This window comes from Anguilla anguilla, chromosome 15, assembly GCF_013347855.1.
Source record: "Anguilla anguilla isolate fAngAng1 chromosome 15, fAngAng1.pri, whole genome shotgun sequence".
NCBI lineage: Eukaryota > Metazoa > Chordata > Actinopteri > Anguilliformes > Anguillidae > Anguilla > Anguilla anguilla.
The window spans coordinates 7,596,215-7,615,046 of record NC_049215.1 but is presented as its reverse complement, the minus strand read 5'-3'; the positions used below and the strand labels follow the sequence as shown (position 1 = coordinate 7,615,046).

Genomic DNA, 18,832 nt, shown 5'->3' with positions numbered 1-18,832 from the left:
CTTCTAAGGCGATTAAACTATTGCAGACTCGTACTGTGAACAGGTGAGGCCTAAGCTGATGGTTAAAAAAGAATGAACACTAAAACTGAATATTTGAATTTAAACCCTGCAGGTCCTGAGTGTAAAACGAGTGACTTACACTTCGATACATCTGATTTAAATAAAACTCAAAACAGCAGTATAAACGTGAAAAGCCACAAATCTCCAGTACAGCTCGGAACGTATAATAAAATAAAACGGGTTCCACTTGAGTAACATTTTACCCAAACCTTTCAAAAATGTGGTTTTGCACAATAGAAGAACGTATAAACGACAGCAGTGGTCCTTGATGAAAGTAAATAAGAACGCACTCGGTTTACGCGTAAAAGCCGTGCAAGTAGACTAAAAGGCTTCGGGGCAAATCCAGCACTTAACGTATTTACACTGGTGTCAGACGAAAAGGTACAGATGTTCTCTTCCACGTCTACGCATGGTTCCACAGCAACATAGCTTTTCACTCAGTATTACTGAGGTCATCATACGTCTCTCAACCAATCACGAAAACGCCCCACCGAATTCTAAATATTTTGTCACAAAGATCCTTCTCATCCATTTTCCATAACACGCTGCACAAATGTGATTGTAAATTGTGCTACCAAATACATATTTGACTGACCTGAATGAGATATGGAGCTGTTTAAAAGCAGATTAATACTACGTAGCTTTGGACAAAAAATGCATTGAACTGCATTTTTCCAATAAGTAACAGGAATTGGGGTTATTTATGTAAAAACGCAAAATACACCCAAGAGACTGCTAACAAAGGAAAACTACAGATTGCTTCCACTGGTTTGGGACAAAAAGCAACAAAGCCCAGTACTGGCTACTAAAAGCTCATAAAATCTGATCCCAGCGCAAGCCGAACATCGATAAAAACCGATTCCGGCGCAGGCTAAAAATCTATAAAAACTCAAGACCACTGCTCCTCCCGAATGCACAGTCTGGGTATATTCATCTTGAATATACGTGCAGGCAAACGGGCCCTTTAACGAGCAAGTCCGGAGTTCTGCCAGCCTCAACCGTCGCCTTTGAACTTCCGCTGCTTCGCGCGCGGCGGCCCATAAACAGCATTAAAACGCAGGGAGGCCCGGCTGAATTCTCCTGCCCCTGCCTCCTGCCTGTTCCCGCAGCCCGGGTTTTGGACACGCTCCACACAGACAGCCACGGCAGAGCCTCTCACACGAAGTGGATGGCTGCGGAGCAAACAGAACCATAAAAGGCCATCGGAGATCCCGGGGTCAGGCCCGCTAGCGCGAGGATCCAGATCCGGAGCGTACCACTTTTTCCCCCAACAGCGGGGCCGCTGGAAAAACCAGCAGGGGGAAAAAAATAAAAAAAGAATAAATCAAAAGCCGCATCGAAAGAGGGTGCAAAACCGTAAACGCCTCATATGGGCTGAGCTTTAAAGTGCCTTTAAGTGTGCGGAATTACAGCACCGGTAAGCGGCTAACAAGGCTCTAATCCCTTTTTTAGAGCCAGACATGATTTTGCAATAAAAGTCAGGGAAGCGTGGATACATTTTAACGCGCAAATTAGAGGGGAAAACAAGGCCCACATAATTCTAGAGCTCATTATTTCTAACAACATGTTATGATCATCACATTAGATTTGTTTGCCAACTCCCACTCCCCTGTGTGGCATGCACTGCATGCATATTGTATATTACCATAATGTTTTAAATTAGTATAGGTTTATACTGGAGTTTAATGAGATTAAATGTCCTTTAGCTCAATATGCATACTGGTACTCTGAAGGAAGTGATGGTACATGCAAGGTGTAAGATCACATCATTCTAATATGTGATTAGAATGTTCTTAACTGAAAGCGATGGAGTACTAAAACACTGACTAAGAATTTTGAAGAAAAAAAAATTGCAAACAACCTACTCTTAAAAGGGTTAAAAGGTCACAGTCCCATTGAAACCTGATGTCAGGAAACCAGCACCCTGTCCTCTCCTCTGTTCTGGGGCAAGATGGCTTACCTACAATGGTGAGGTTGAGGGCAGCCTGTCTGGTGCCAAACTTGTTATTTAGCTCCACAGTGTAGCATCCGCAGTCATCCTGTGTGGTCGGTGAGATGGTCAGTCTACTCGACGAATCTGTGGTCTCGATGGATACATTGCTCTGCCCATTCTGGATCTGTGAAAGAACACACCTGAATTACTTTCACTGCTGCTGGCAGGAGAATCTGTCCGCATAGAAAGTTAATACTATGAACATGTTATTATGTCTGGGGAGAAGTGGGAAGTTGGGCAGAGTTGGACCCCACAGCTAGGGTTCTTAAGCTATGAACAGAAATGTACATTGGCACAAACTGGGTAACACTGATGTTGATCTCATATTATTGCAGCGGCAGCGAGCTTGACTAGCTCTACTGTGCGCATACATATGACCGGTGTATGAAATAAGGGTTGGAGCCCGCATGGACCTCACCGGTTTCCTGAACTTCAGCCAGGTGCAGGTGATGGGCAGTGCTCCCCCAAACTTGCAGAGGATTTCAACCTTCTCTCCCGCCAGGATCTTCATGTCATCAGGAAACTGGATTATCTGAGGAGGAACGACTGGAGAACATCGCAGAGCAGGGGGGTCACATACAGGACTGTACCCTCAATGACCTATGACCCATGACCTATGACCACGCCCTTGGTTTTGGTTGGCATGACACCGATCATCAACCTCTCCAACAATATCACACCCTGCTACTACTATCATCATCATCATCATCATCATCATCCCTGGTCCACCTGCATCCATCAGTCTAAGTGTGAGGCGTCACAAAAAGGCCCAGGGCTTTACAACTTTAGCTCCACACCACCGGGGGGTAACGCCTTAAAGCTTGCCCATGCTATCAACGCACAAATTCAGAAAGCTGCTGGAAAATAGCCGAATTAACAAATCGTTCTTAGAAGGCCCGTTAGTCTTCAGAGTACGCAGTTTGGTATTGTAGTCTTCATTGTTTTCATGAAATATTCATTCTTGAGTTGTAAACGTCTGTTGCAGTACAGACATATCACTTCTTATATACAATTACAGAAATAATGGTGAATCAACAACAACAAAGAACAGTCAAAGTGTTCAGCTGATTCTTAAAAGAAGCACAGTGCCTACCTTGTTTAGGAGCGGTCTTTGGTGACGGCTTCTTTATTCTTGCTTCATCTAGAGGGAAAACCACAAAACAAACGATCCATTACAGTGGATTCAGTGGCTATGGATTAAATAAATCTGTGTGTACATCCACTGCCCTGCTGCCAACTCAGCCATAAAACATTGAGAAAATGTTACAGCATTGGTGAAAGGACAATAAAATAAACTAACCAGAAACTACAATTTAAAATCTACAAAGTTATAATTCTAGTGCCATAAAGCATGTGTAGTACAACTGCATTCACAGCATAAAATAATCCCCAAACCTCAAACACTCTATAGTTGCCCACTGGTCTTGAGTGTGAGGTTATGTAACAGGCAATGTCATTTAACCAACATGCAACTTGATCTAACAAATATAATGAAACACAAAAGTAAATGCTCTAAATATTTCAAATACTTCACATGAAACAATAAAAAGAAAACCTTTTCAGAGAAGAAAACATTAAGGCTGTAGAAGTACACAATTAAAAAAATAAAATAAAAAAACACTATTACTGCAGCAGTTATGCGATTGATTTTTTGTGATTTGGGGCAGTTATTTCAAGTTCAATGTCATGAGAAGAGAGCACCTTAAAAGCATAAAAGGGGCCAACCCTGAATCTCTCACTATAATAAACAATGACAGAAACAGCAAACCGATACTGCACATCAGTTCATTAGGATACAAAAATGCCTATCCCCGTTCTTCAGTTACAGAACAAACACACAAGCATGAACAGAAATCTAACAGAGGAGAGATCAGGCAAGCAACAGGCACCCTCAATTAAAGGGACAAACAAGAGATGCCTTAATATAGAAAACCTGAGAGACAACTCACAACGGCCACAAGAAGCAACTTTTTTTGACAGTACGTGGGAGAGGGAATAAAGGTTCCTGATAACGGTTATTGGGGTGGAGGGGGAGGGGGAGAAGGAGCTATTCTCCTCTGGATGTCCCTGGGAGGAAGGCCGGCTCAGAGGCTCATGTCCTTTGGAATTTGCCTTTTTTGGTAATACTAAAAATAGTCCGAAAGTATCCAGGAAATGGCTCTCAGCACTATTTATTTTATGTTTGATCGCTGTCAAGAAACAATGTGCCAGTAAAACCGGCTAATGCGCCGGGCGAATCGCGGCCGCAAAGGGGACAGGAAAGTTTAAAGCAATTAAAACTTCGGCCGTTGGTTCGCAGTCATTCATCTTGCGTTCCGCATTTTCTGCTTCAAAGCCCTTCCTTCAAAGCCCCCATCTCTAAAAATAGCATTGAAAGCTGTCCCAATTCTGATCTTTTTTTCCAAAAAATGTTATTTAAATAATGATTTTTCTTTTTGGAGGATTCAAACCGGCATGCCGGTGCAATTCTGGAATTAGACACCACAGCACAGAGCGGTAGGACAGAGTACAGGAAATGACACGCTGACTAAATAAAACCTTGTTCAAGGGATGAAGTGCAACCGTAAAGCAAGACAAAACAAACACAAACAAAAACAAAAGAACAAACACTCCCGTTCAGACGGCTTCAACAGACCAGCATGGCTGAGCAAATGGAAGCAGCACACATTCTGGCCACAGTGCCACTGCTTGGCCGCCAAGCTTAATTTCTCAGCTGACAGAAGCCACCAGGCAGTCATTTACAGGAAGTCTGCAGTAATAATGTTCCACTTGCTACCATTGCTCTTCTAGGGAGAGAGCGGTGAGGCAATTGCATTGTGCTTAGCTGGAGTTTAAATCTCAGGTTTAAACCCCTAAATCCTGAGACCACAGAGCAGCATTACAACTGGAACAGCTATCAAAATGAGGATTAGCTGTTCCAGTAGTAACGCAGTTCGATGGTCTAGGGGATTAAACCCGGGGTTTAAACTCCAGCTAAGCACATTGTGTTACAGGACCATTGACCGGGCTTAAGACTGTGTTTCTGGGGGGTATTTCAGGAAGCAGGATTACTGAGTTAGCTGCATAAGTGTGCTGTGTAAAACCCAGAACAGCTCTTTTTACTTCAGTCCATGTTCCAGATTTGGGAGGGTTCCGGGTTTTACTCAGTGCAGTTATCCAACTCAGTAATCCTGCTTTGTGAAGCATGGCCTGGAAGTGCAGGTGGTTTAGGTAGATTACTGGTATCTGTAGGTTGCCTATAGGTAATTACATGAGTATACTGCATTTCCTTCCATTATTTGGAATGGGCTCAGCAATTCCAGCATGACACTTGTTCTTGTCTATGATGTAAAGATACGTATCCTGCATCGTGTAGCATGAGAATGGGATATTGGTCTATTTTGGAACTACAGTCAAGACATTACTACAGTGTTCCTGTTAGCCCACGGAGTCAGCAGTGTCAGTACCTTTTAGTTTCATTGTGTCAGAGAACTGGGGAGTCCAAACCCTTAAAAGGAAGGACACTCTCACCCCCAAGGTGATGGATCTGTAGACTCCCCAGGTACCAGCAGTGTACACGCAGTTGCATTTCTTACTCCAGATGTTGAGTACAGGGTTCTTATGGGGGGGGGTGTTCACAAATCTTGTAAAGTGCCAGTTGACAAAGAGCCTGTGGTTGTGCAGACCCTGCTCTTGAGAGATGGAGCCGTAGTTTAGGGGAAGAGCAGGAGTCGAGCTCAGAGGGTCACACTGCAGCCATAAATATGACACAACGCTCACGGCGACATCGCACAAAGATCTACATCTATCTGGAAGCTTTATTCTGCTCTGTCAGGAGGCACTTGCCTATATGAAATGCTATACATTACAGTCACATATCTTTGGGCCAATTCCTCAGTAAACTGTACCAAAGGAGGCAATATATTTTTGACAAACCAGCATGTTGTTCTTTGACAAAAAATTGAAATAAATTTATAACACGTAAATATAAAGTGTCCATTGTTCCAAGTGAATTAAACAAAAGGACAGGTTCTGCATATGACACAGTAATCAGCTACTAGGTGAGAATACAACGGCTCTGCAAAAAAAGCACAGATTTTTCCACTAGTCCATTAACGGTATGAGACGGGCACACGGGATCCTATAAGCACACAAACACGCGCTCATGTTGCTCTTCTGATGCCAGAGCAAGCTGTGGCCATCGGCCCTGACGGGGCCCTAAATACCATCAGCACTGGCCAGGGTTCCAGGGTTTAGGGAGGACTGAACTGCATCTCATCACCTTCCCCACCGGGCCAATTGAGCGCCATCGGCCTGCCAGCTAAAGTCACGCGCGAAGCGTCAGCTCGGACTCGCGTCTGCGCTAGGCTGAACGGTGGCTGAGGTGTGAAAAGAAGCAGCAGGTGACACTGCGCTTATCTGACCCCTACCTCATTGGCTGCAGCACGAGCATGGCTGTATATGACTGGATGTTCCAAATTCGGAAGGAAGTAGGGAGAAATTTCATTTCTTTGTAAATATGCCTGTGTCATTTTTAATTTCATACCTTGCCCCAAGGATCTGTTCACAGTGACAGAGGTGAAGGGTCCAAGGAGTAAACTCTTTAAATCAAAGTTACTATTAATGGGGCTTAAAAACATGACCATGACCTGTGTGCATATTAGGACAATACACTGAGTGCAGAGCAAACAGCACAACACTGGACTCTACAGTGAATGCGCCTCTCCACATGCAGCCAATCTCGATCTACTGCTCTTCGCCGCAGTAAACTACACTGATGGACATGCATGCAACCAGAACACTCAGGCCTCCAATGACTATCCTCAGCGTTTGGACCAAGTTGGAGCCATTGCCTTGCACACGTGTGACCTGGAGTCCCCTCGCAGGCCAAAAGCATTGCATATTAAAAAGCAGCTCTCCTATTTTGATTACAGCGGGCTAACATTAACGTGCGCCATGCCAATCGAGATGCCATGGAGCTTAATTCACCAAACAGCCCGTCAGAATCAGAGCTGACATAGAAGTCAAAGGAAAAGCAGACTGTTGTAGGTGATGCATTGTGGGCCATTGCGGTCATCCGTGTGGCCCCCCCGCAGGTTTCGGGCTACCATACGTTTTCGCCGGGACAGTGGAAGTGGGAAAGGAAGTTGGGCAGAGGGCCCGGGTCCAGATGGGAGTGAGTGTCGCAGGCCTTGCTGGACCCGGGACGCGACAGTGCCCCCGAAGCGCTAGTAAAATAAATGAGGGGGGGGTTAGCGTTTTCCAGCAGGGGATGAAACCCGGGCTTATTTTTTATAGCTCTACTGCAGCAGCCTCAGAGCCAAAGGAAGCTCCGGCTTCGCGCATTTCCCATGACTCCCCTTCCCGGCCTGACCGCATCACCAGCGGTCACACACACACACAGGGGACGCCTCACAAACCGCCAAAACCCCGTCCGACGCAATCAGACGACGCGCGTTTCTACCGCGCGCCGGTGAAGAGTTAAGCGCCAGCCCTGAACACTCGCACAGCTCCGAGCCCACGTGCGCTGCCTCTCCTGACCCAGACGCGCTAAACTCAACCAGAGGGCTTCCAACATTTTCATTTTCAATATTTCATAAAACTGGGATAAAGGAATTCAGAGCTCTGTCGAGCAGCAAAGGTTCCTCTGCGGACATCTGTTCCTTCTTAACGTGAAAAAGTATTTAGCAAGGCCCCAAAAAAGCATGAAACAAACGCACGCTCGTTTTTAGAGCACGCCAAGCCACAAAAGATAACGTCACAACCGTTATCCTTTACCATTAGCGCTTCGACCTCAATGACTCACTGCCAGTTTACGTTTGACAGTTTGCAGTGAAGCGCTCTATATGAGGTCCTGTGGGACCCCATTGTGGATATGAGGGCCATAACGTGGTCGTCAACTCAAGCTAAACCCCGAGGCCAAACGTTCGTGTGCATTTTCGTCATGGTAAAGAATAGTTTTGCTGGGGGGAATAAGCCACTCTGGCAAAGAACGAAAGGAGTAACTGGCAGAAAGAATCCCGTCTGTTTCTCATGTCAACAACGGGCCTCCTGTTATTGAATTCCCATTCGTTTGGGTGGGATTTTAAAGGGGCCGGTTCCAGCAGGGACGTTTCAGGGAGAGACGACTCTATCCCAGATCTGGCAGGAGCTCCGCGGAGCCTCTGTATATGGGGGAAAAAGGCTTGTGTGTTGTTCTGGGCACGAGGGGCCAGGAACCGGGAGACACAGGCCTTACATGGCAGTTTGGGAGAAGGAGGTGAGCGAGCAGGGCAGCCATGCAAGGGGCTCTCTCTCTCTCTCTCTCTCTCACTCACTCACTCATTCTCCTTCTCACTCTCCCTCCTTCTTCCCCTCTCTCCGGGGCTCTTGTTCTAAGCTCCTGCTCCAGCCGTGTGTCAGGCTCAAAGACAAACACCCCTCAATTAACATCAGATCTGTCAAACAACCGAGAGCGCAGAGTGGCCTGGCTGCCCTACGGACCCTGAAAGCTGCCAAACTGGAGGAGAGCGGTAAAAGCGGCTTCGGGGGGAGACCGGCACGCACCGGAGAGGGCCTTCTGAGAGGGAGGTGCGTGAGCTCGCCTACGAGGAGCTCGCCTCGCCTCCTCCTCTCCAGGCCGAAATTCCACGCAGTCTTATCGAAAACCGCACAGAGGAAGAAGCAAGGCAGAGTCCGCGCGCCCTCTCCTCCATTTTGTCGAGATAGCCCCAATCGCAAAGATGGAGAGATCGGAAAAAGCGCGCGGCGAGCGGCTTTTAAAACAGGAGGTTTTCAATCGCCGCGGAACCGAGCTTATCGGCTCACGTTCAACGCAATTAACAGCTTTAAAAGTGATTAATGCCCCCCAGATGTTTTCCACATTCCCTCCCGGTCTCTCTTCCACAGTCACTCCCCGAAATATTCTCGAGTGATCCGATACCAAAAAATGAGATTGGCAAGATCTGATGAGCGAGCGCAGGGTACGAGCAGCGTCTCCCCGAGTTCACACGCTATAAAGAGACTCCGGACCAGCAGCCAGCGCCAGTGGGAAAGACACAGAACTCCCACAGCACTCCTTTTTTGGGAAATAAGGCGGCGTGTTTTGGAAACTCACTCTCTGTGGTAGGGGCCGAGGGTTTCTTGGTCTTCTTGTCGGCCGGTGTCAAGCTGGCGTCCGTAGGGTCTGGAAATAAGCGACATACGTGACACGCTTGTTTAGCTGCTCCTTCCAGTAAATGATTTCCTACTATTTTACATTTTTGCTGCTAATGTAATCAGAGGACAAATTATAGGCATTCCAGCTTATGAGATTTTATCGGAGTCAGCCAAACAAGCTCCGTCTGCTTGTACACACAGTCCAATGACTTGGCTACTTTTGTCAAACGCTTTCTGCATGCAGTACATTGCCACTGTCCTACTGCCGCATAACATGCACCAAAGCAACCTTTTCTATAAAACATTAACACTTTACATTTCATGATGTTCTAGCAAAAAAATGATAAAACTGGTGTATTAAACAGCAGTTGAAACTTGTACTTTTTAGGGGCACTTGTGTCGTAATTCATGTGAGCCAGAGTGGGACGTGTGCGGGGGGGGGGGGGGGGGGGGAGTGAAGTCGGATCTCAGCTGCTAATCGTACGCTTTAATGACAGGAAGTTCCCGTGGGGGCGGTGCGGGGCAGGGCAGGGCGGAGCAGGATGTTGCCCGGGAGCACTCACCGTCCACCAGGACCATGCAGGAGCACTCGGCCGCCCCCGCCGCGTTCTCCACCCGGCACTTGTACAGGCCCTCGTCCTCCGGCAGGGCTTTGTCGATGGTCAGCGTGCACTTGCCTCCTGCGTGAGGAAAAAAAACGTGTGCGGTCAGGGCAGGACGGGGAAACGGTCCCAGGACAGCTTCTGTACACCCACGGTCCAAATACGACCACAAAACACGGTCTGGGGGAACCGCCTCTGTTCTCAGGGATGTGGAGGTCCAGGCAAACAAGCACTGGCGTGATCCCTGTTCAAAAACCTGTTACCGATTTGGCGGGAAATCAGAGACTAATGTATTCAGGATTGCGGTATGGATACTATGTGCAAAAACGCATCAGTTCCATTATACAGATGTTTCTGGAACAGCTGTGAGGAACTACCCAGAATGGCTACATTTGTGAAATAACACACATGAATAGGAAGCAGTGCTGACCTCCAACACTGGGGTCATAACATTGACTGTTCTGACAGTCTCATAATGGCAAAATGCAGACCTGTCTGCTGAACACAAAACCACAGTAAAGTCAGAAGATTAACACTGTACAGTGTAAATGATCTCAATGGCACGTTTCACCGATCACGATTAGGGCAATCCTCGTCCATTCGTATGAATTGCACAGTAGTGCGTAAGCAAGAGCACCTGACACACAGGTGCACCCGAGGCTGCCATTACGTTGCAATGAAAGCCCTACGCAGGAGAAAGGACACGTTGTGGCCACTGGTGTCCCAGAAAAACGGAAACTAAAATGTCAAGACAGCAGGCCTCGGCTTGAGCCCTAATGTCCGCTATCACCGGCGTTCCTCTGCCCGGTCCCACAAAGCACGTCGGCCCACGAGCCCTTATCTCCACGGACACCTGCTCCGTCTCCTAGAAACCGCGCACTCCGCACCCTTCAGCGCGTCAGCCTGTGCCCCGCCGTCCTTTGCAAACCCACGGCCTGACCCTGCAAACGCTCCTGTCCGATGGAACTATCAGCGATTTTTATTTTTTATTTTTTTTGCACAGGAAAGAAAACACTTTTATTTTCATACTGTGCTGACTGGAATCAATGTTCCATCAGTGTGTTTTGATAAGTGCTGCATTTTTTTCCCACAGTTTGCTTCTGTTACTCTTTGAAAGGTCAAAGTCTTTTTTATGGCTGATGGGTACGTATTATCTACACATTCCACTTTCCATATTTCACCAATGATACTGCTGAAATGACAGGGTATACCAATGTAATGTGTCTGCCTTCCTAGGGACTAATTAAAGCAGGCTCTCCAAGATGCATAATGCATAGTGTGTCATATTGTTTAACAAAAAAACAATCCAAGTGGCTTAAACACTTTAATTAAGGTTAATTAAAATGGCGGAGGACTCGCCTGTGTAAACTGAGAACGGTTCACGATGGCGGGATAAGGTCACAGCTGCGCGGAGGACCGTCCGCAAAACACACACACACACACGCACACACGCCAGCCGTACACAGAAGCAGGAGCTGAAACCGTGGAGAGCCAGCGCGAAACGACATCCAGCAAACTTTTCGCAACGCCCAAAACGAGAGGACGGCTTCGCTCCGGAGCTGGAAACATTTAGGCGGGTGGACGTAGCAGCCCAGCCGAAACGGGGAGAGACACGCGAGCCGCGTCGCAGGGGAAGGGGAAACATAACCAGACGGGCCAGCGTCGCATGCGATGCGAGAACGCCGTACATCATTTCGACACGCGCGAAATGACACGGCTCGAAACGACGGAAAAAGGATTAATGCCGTCCGTATAAAACTGTTCAGGGACCAGAAGGAATTCAGACGAGGGGAACCCTCTCTCGCTCTATTCTTGTGCTTTCTATTTTAGGGAAGAATAAGAGAGGCAGGAAATCTACACCGGCCCTCCTTTTACATGAAAACAAACACCCCAATAGGCCCATGAGGTAAAAGGGCTAAAATAATCTTGACTCTCCTATGTCAAATGTAATCTATTATTATGACAACACTGTCCAAGCTCTGTGAGGGAAGCAAGACTTTGCCTACAATCACAACCTCCAAAGAACATTCTCTGGGAACTAATGTGGAGCTTTGCACTCCCTGAAATTGCCTGGCCCAGTTGATAATTCCAACAAAAAAAAAACTCCAAAAAACTAAATACTCCAGGTTCCTTAAGTTAAATCTGTTTTTGTGACCATTCATTTCACACAAACAGTGAAATCTCGGAGAATTCAGTGCTCGTAAGACGCCGTGCGTCGCTCAGTACCACGGGCTCTCACCTTCGTTGGACAGGACGATGAACTTGGACGGCTTGATGACTTTCCCGTCCAGCGTCCAGGTGACGGCGGGCGGCGGGTCGCCGGTGACCTGGCAGCGCAGGCGCAGGCGCTCCCCGTCCAGCACCGTCTCGTCGCTCAGCTTCTGGGCGAACGCGGGCGCCTTCCCGATGTTGTTGCTCTTCTTATCGATAATCCCACCGCCGTCCACGCAGTTGACCTCGTTCTTCCGTCCTCCCTCGTCCTCCTCCTCCTCCCCCGCCGGAGCCACCACCGCTTTGGGGCCGGGGCCCTCGCCGTTGTTCTCGGGGGCCGGCGCCTTCTTCTTGTTGCCCAGCACCGCCCTGAAGTCGGTCGGCGGGGCCCGGGCGGGCTCGCGGGCGCTCTTCGTCGGCGGTGGGGGCGCCGCCGCCCCCCCCCTCTTCCCCAGGACGGCCCTGAAGTCCATCTGCTCGGCGCCCGTCTCCTTCAGGTCCTCCTCCGAGACGCTCTTGGTGGCCACCCTCCGGGCCAGCAGGCTGCGGAAGTCCTTCTGCTCGCCCTGCCGCTGCCGCACCTGGTCCTCGCCGTGCTCCCGGGTCTCCGCCCGCCTCTTCAGCGGCCCGCGGGTGCCGGCCGGCTCCTCTGCGTTGCTGCCGCCGCCGCCGCCTCCGCTGCTCCAGCTGCTGCTGCTCCTGCTCCAGCTGCTGCTGCTGCCGCTGCTGCTGCTGCTGATCCGCTCGCTGGACGCTCCTCTGTCCCGCGCTGTCCCGTCCGCTCCCTCCGAAATCTGACCGGGCTCTCTGCGGCGGCCGAGGGCGGGAGAGGAGGGGGGGGAGAGAAAAAACGGGGTGGTTTAAAAAGCCCCCGCCAGGCCCAGCCTACAGCCTAAAATAGGTTAATTGGAGGAATACAATTCATTGCTTTATTGCATCAGTGATGACTTCAGTGGCCTTATAAGGGCATGAGCCAGGAGTGGGCCTCCAGCCCCCCCTACCTTTGAACAATGGCACTGACGCGGGGTGTAAACAGATTCTGTGGGCACGACGTGCTGGGCATTACCTGCTGGCTTTAGAGACAGGGCAGAGCTGCAGGAGGGAGGGGCGTGTTTGTGAAGAATTTGGCTGGAGGGGGGGTTTGGAGGGGGGCGCAGAGGCGCACTTACGTGGAGCAAAGCTCTGTGCCGGATGGCGGATTCCGCTCGCTGACCAGCAGAGAGGCCACACAGCTGCAGTCTCCCACTGTGTTCCTGCAGGAGGGGAGAGGAGAGGCTTTAACGAGAGGAAGGGGGAGGGGGGTGGGGGGTGGGGGGGGGGGGGTGGGAAGGGGGTGCAGAGCACGGTCACAGAGGAAAATGAAAGGAAAAAGGGGTCAAAAAAAGAAAAGAAAATAAGTTTCCCTCAGCAGAGAAGTCTGTCGTCTCGCTCTGTGATCAGAAAAGAACCTGGAAGGGGGATGAAGTGCATCACACAGCTCTCTGGGTACCTCATTTGTTCTCTCGTTTTTTTTTTTTTTTTGTTGTTTATTTTGGAATTGCTTAAACTTTTAACCCCTCTGAAGCTGGGGCCCCATCTTCGGGCTATTTCTGGAAAGCCTTCGACCAATCAGCGCAGGTCACACCTCCTCGTGTTTACGTTAAAATGTTAAATGCGCACGCCTTATATGGCAATAAGCATCTCCAGTGTTCCTCTTTCCAGAACGGAGAATACAACAGACAGTCTTCCCGTAGCTTCAGATTTAACAGTTAAGAGGTTCAGCCTGTGCGTTTCCATGGAACGCACAGAGCTCTTCTTCACTCTGCGCACAGACTGTTGCGATTAAAAATGGGAATGAATAACAGAACAGCACGTTCGTTCCTCCTCCTCACACAGTCGAGCAGACATGGATGCACTGCAGATGAAATGTGGGGTGCTGTATAAGAGTACTAAGTTACATAATCTGAGGATACGGGCGTCTGGTAGAGTGATTTTACCAGCAAAGTGAAAGCCCTTCTCTAATAAAGAGTCGTACTTCAGTTTGATCTCGTAGTCTCCCGCGTGGTGAGCCTTCACTCTCCGGATGAGCAAGGAGACCACGTCCTCCTTCTGCAGAATCTCCATGTCCTCCCCGGAGGACAGCGCCTGGCCCCCCTTCAGCCAGAGGAATTCTGGGAAGGGGTCCCCCGCGATGGCACAGGACAGCAGGACAGGTTGGCCCAGGCTGGCCGTCACAGGCTTGGGCTTGCTGATGAACCAGGGCTGGACCCCTTCCTGAGGTTCTGAAATGGAGGACCCGGCTCCATCACTGATCTTTAACACTGTCGCCTCAATGTGACAGACTTACAGTACAGTACTCAGAGTCAGATAATGTTAATGTTATCTAGGTATATACGTGTGTGTGTGTGTGTGTGAGAGAGAGAGAGAGAGAGAGAGAGAGAGAGAGAGAGAGAGAGAGAGAGAGAGAGAGAGAGAGAGAGAGAGAGAGAGAGAGAGAGAGAGAGAGAGAGAGAGAGAGAGAGAGAGAGAGAGAGAGAGAGAGAGAGAGAGAGAGAGAGAGAGAGAGAGAGAGAGAGAGAGAGAGAGAGAGAGAGAGAGAGAGAGAGAGAGAGAGAGAGAGAGAGAGAGAGAGAGAGAGAGTATACATGTGTATACTTACATGCAGGTATGTATGTCCATGTGCATGCATGCATGCAGGTGCATAAACGTGTTTGCGCGCATGCTTGTGTGTATATGCGCATACACATACATGTGCGCGCGTGTGTTAAGGCATACGGTACCTTGAACCGTTAGCGTAGCCTCGGAGCGAGCCGCCCCAGCTTCATTCCACACTTCGCAGGTGTACTTCCCAGTGTCCTCTGGGAAAACCTCCTGGATGAGCAGGCTGCACTCGCTCCCCTTCTGCTCAAAATGGAAGTCCTCCGACTCCTGGATTTCTTTGCCATTGTGCAACCACACAAGTTCTGGCTGGGGATTGCCTGGGACATGATGACAACATGGAACAATGGGGGCATCAGTGTATGTCAACGACATTAACATGAAACCACATTTTACATACTATATATATATATACACATATAATTAGTTAAAGATATACTTAAATGGAATTTCAGGAGTAAATGTTAACTATAAATAACTGTGGTTCTTTTCTATTCCCTCAGTTCTTGCAGGATAAAAATAGATTAAAGCAAACAAATAAGAAAGAGCTTAAGAGACCATTGAAGGAATGTTCCAGAAAGACAGTTTGATAAACATTGTGCAGCATGCATAGTTAATACAAGGAGACAGAATCATAATTCTGATACTGTGTCTGTCTTAGACTGCAAAAACTGGAACACTATGCCTTCAAGACAAAAAAGCAAATTTAAAGAATTATTCAAATGCTGAAGTATTTAACAGGAATCAAGTAACAATATTGGGTATTTTTTCCAGGGAATGTCTTCAGAAATGTATTTTATTAAACAGCCTAACCTTTATTTTCAGATAATTAAAATACTCTTATATAATGGGATTCATACTGAAAAACACAATCAGTTTGAGATTAAATGCGAAGGACACCAATACCTACATAATCAGCAAATAACATGTTCAACTTTAAATCCATGCAAAAGAAAGTTCCAGCAACAAAAGTAAAAAGAAAAGTAAACTTTGGAATCCAGCATTGAGGTCACAAAGCAGTATTGAGTCCTGTAACTTGTGCAACAGATCACTAATTCCTCCAAAAAGGGAGAAGATGTCCCCCCCTCACCTCCCCCCCCCCCCAAAAAAAGGTTATAAGTCAAAAGGAAATGCGAAAGCCAGACACATCATTCAAAAATAATGATCATGCGTTTGGCCTGACAGAGGAAATGCCAGTGACCAAAACAAACACGATGTTCTCAACACAAGGCGGAGCCTGATGTACTGTTTGTTTGCAGATGGCGGGTGAAACTGCGGCGGGACCCGCACTGGTCACGGGGGAAGCCCTCACCGGTCACCTCCACGGTCATGCTGACTTGGCTCCCGTCCATGACTCTCAAATCCTTCAGGAGCCTGAGAAACGCCGGGGGCGAGGGCCTGCTCCCCGCCCCGAGGCCTGCGTTGGGCTCGCTCCTCTCAGCCCTCTGCTTTTCTGAAACCAAACACAGAACGTGGAGACTCACCGCCCTGTAACTGCCCTGCAAACGTTCTTTTGCGAGCTCATGTATGTATGCATGCATGCCAGAGCAGGCACCGGGCTGAGAGTTTTTTTTTTTAACTAGATGTATAGTGTTCAAATGAAAAGTGCTTCAGGGGCCCATACTTGGTCCTTTTTAATATCACTGGAGTAAAGAAGGGAAACAGAAATCCTTGCCATATATTACGAAAGACACAAGAAGGCACACTAAAAATGTGCCCTCTTCAAATGTACAAGTGGTACCAGTAATACTGATAAGGGCTATAACTGACATATGGCAGACAATCAACAGAAAGAAATCTAGGCACGATATTATTTAAGATATATTATCCTTAAAATATTCAGACACAGTCCTTTTCACAAGGCTGAATAGATGACAAACACAAACGCATTTCACCGATTCCTAATCCATTGAGGACAAATAAGAAGCAACAGATTGCCTTCAATATAAAAGCCCTCAGCATTTCTCCTGGGAGCTGTGGTTTGCAGTGAAACAATCACGTGGGAAAGTGCGGGAGATTCTACCATGGAATTGGCTCTCGGCTCCCTGAGGACTAAACCATGCTATACGGTTCTGTGGAAAAGTCATTTTTGATGGATGAAAGTTGTAGAGTTAGGGTACCACCTGGGAGCTGTTCCAAAAACCTTTGTTCAAGGGAAAGACTTCCAACACAGTAAACAATAACACTACTACTATTATTGTCACGATGGCTCCTGCTACAACAAATTGTAATACGCACAGTACCACTGTCACATACCGTATATTACGAGCCACAGTTACTGGAAGCATTGAATGGTGAGTGGTAAATCTGCCACAAGCATTTTCAAACTATGACTTTTTCATAAAATACAGGTTTGTTATTTCAGTTTGTGGACAGTAACCATCAAGCTTTGAAGGTATGCATGTAACCACACTATATGATATCACACCCAGCTTCTGCTGATTAATTTGCGACTAAACCACAAAAAAGAGCTCCAATCTAAATGTGACTAGTAAGGTTGCATGATGACATGGAAAATATGATGATGAAATCAATATCAAACTGCATGGCAAAGACGACCCTTGACAAAGCAACCTAAAACAACAAGAGGGAGAAAATCTGTCACTGGAGATGATGAATTAAGGATATGTTTTACACTGATTCAACAACCAACTACACGGTACTTATTTAAATAACTGCATAAGGAAATTAAGATCAAGTAGTGGTTTCGCGGCTGAAGTCAATGTATCTGAATTAAATGTATCTACATTCAAGCCAATGTGGATTTGTACAATTCACTGTAAATAACTGGACTTGGATTTTGGTTGGTGCGTGTTCCCAGAATCAAACACACAAGGCTAATGTGATTAGGGCCAGGAGCTGGTTCGACTTTAGAGGATGTCTGGGTCAACTTCACGAGACAGCATGCTACGATAATGTTGAATCAAAGTAATGGATTTAAGATGGCTATGTTAGTAAAACCGAGCGGGCTACTACTAATATGCACATTTTAAGATCAAAACACTAAAACATTAAGTCTGTTTAAAGATCTTAACGATTAATGCAATTAACTGCCATCCATTAATGTCAGAAGAGCAATATCAGGCAAAAACAAAAACTGAATGAAAGTGTTCTTTTGGTGACTGAGCAATTTGAGTCAATTATAAAGGATTGATTGCACAGATGAAGATTCTGCTCACGTTAACAGTACCCTGAGAAAGAACAAAAGTATGAGTTGTCCTTACATCCATTCTCACAGACCCCTGATGACCATGTATGGTGCTCGGTGACACGTAGCGGGCCCAGAAGGCCCATAAATCCAGCCCTCGAGACGTCAGGACCCGGCTCACAGGACCAAACGGGCCGGACATAGCATTTTCCTAAACACTGCGGAGCGTCTGTATACATACCCGGCATACCTCAGGGAGATCCAGGGCTCCTGCGACGTCTTTCCACCCGGGCCCTTCAAACAGGGGCGCATTAGCGCACCCTCGGACCACCGTGATCCGAACGGCCCTCTCTAACAGTTTACACATCGGGCCCGAGGCAAGAATCGAGCCTTTCTGCGACAAAGCCCCTTAATCCCTCCGATAAACACTCCAAATTCGACGCCCGCGGCACGTTTAGCAACGGACCTTTAATGTCCAGGCATCACTCGGGCAACTGCTATTGGCGGCAGACTGAGGAAACAATAAAGTTATGATACTCAATGTTCAATATGAAGTACAATAAAATGTGCTTCGCTGACAACTGATTTCTCTACAATTATGGCCACAAGCGAAACTTCGAAAAAGACAAGAGCGTAAATTAAAACTTACATTAATGATGATAAATGTTAAGAATGTTTCGGGATTTTCAGTTCCCTTGCTGACCGAGATGTCATTGACAGTTTGTAGCTGGCATAGTCCCAAAAATTCTGCTTTCATAACATGTTCAAGTACAAGTAGCTCATAAAAGCCTCATTTGTGCAATAAAACATAGAGCGAGTTCTCAAGGAATACTCATGTAAAAATTGTTTTTCTCCCACACTTTGGATTAAGCAGTTAATCAGTCTCCCACTGAAATCTGCCATCTTACATAGACACCGACTCCCTTCTACGCATCAAGCACTACTGATCAAGCGATACGCAAGGACCACCTTACCCGACGGGCTAATGCTAAAATTGGCCATTTTCTCATCTTCATAAATTTAGAGCGATACTCGGAACCTGGTTTATTTTAAGATGGTGAACAC

The 18,832-nt window shown here is 47.4% G+C and overlaps 1 protein-coding gene across 1 annotated transcript in view; it reads right to left on the bottom strand.

Annotated features, from left to right (window-relative positions):
* The window catches only part of mylka (myosin, light chain kinase a), a 62,295-nt gene that overhangs the window by 9,613 nt on the left and 33,850 nt on the right, over positions 1–18,832 (bottom strand). Inside the window, exons 12-21 of the mRNA XM_035393827.1 lie at positions 15,932–16,072; positions 14,742–14,939; positions 13,997–14,243; positions 13,152–13,235; positions 12,011–12,789; positions 9,733–9,849; positions 9,129–9,197; positions 3,147–3,194; positions 2,472–2,599; positions 2,021–2,177 (exon numbers count right to left, since the gene is read on the bottom strand). Coding sequence (XP_035249718.1) covers positions 2,021–2,177; positions 2,472–2,599; positions 3,147–3,194; positions 9,129–9,197; positions 9,733–9,849; positions 12,011–12,789; positions 13,152–13,235; positions 13,997–14,243; positions 14,742–14,939; positions 15,932–16,072 — 1,968 coding nt within the window. The remainder of the gene's footprint in view (positions 1–2,020; positions 2,178–2,471; positions 2,600–3,146; positions 3,195–9,128; positions 9,198–9,732; positions 9,850–12,010; positions 12,790–13,151; positions 13,236–13,996; positions 14,244–14,741; positions 14,940–15,931; positions 16,073–18,832) is intronic.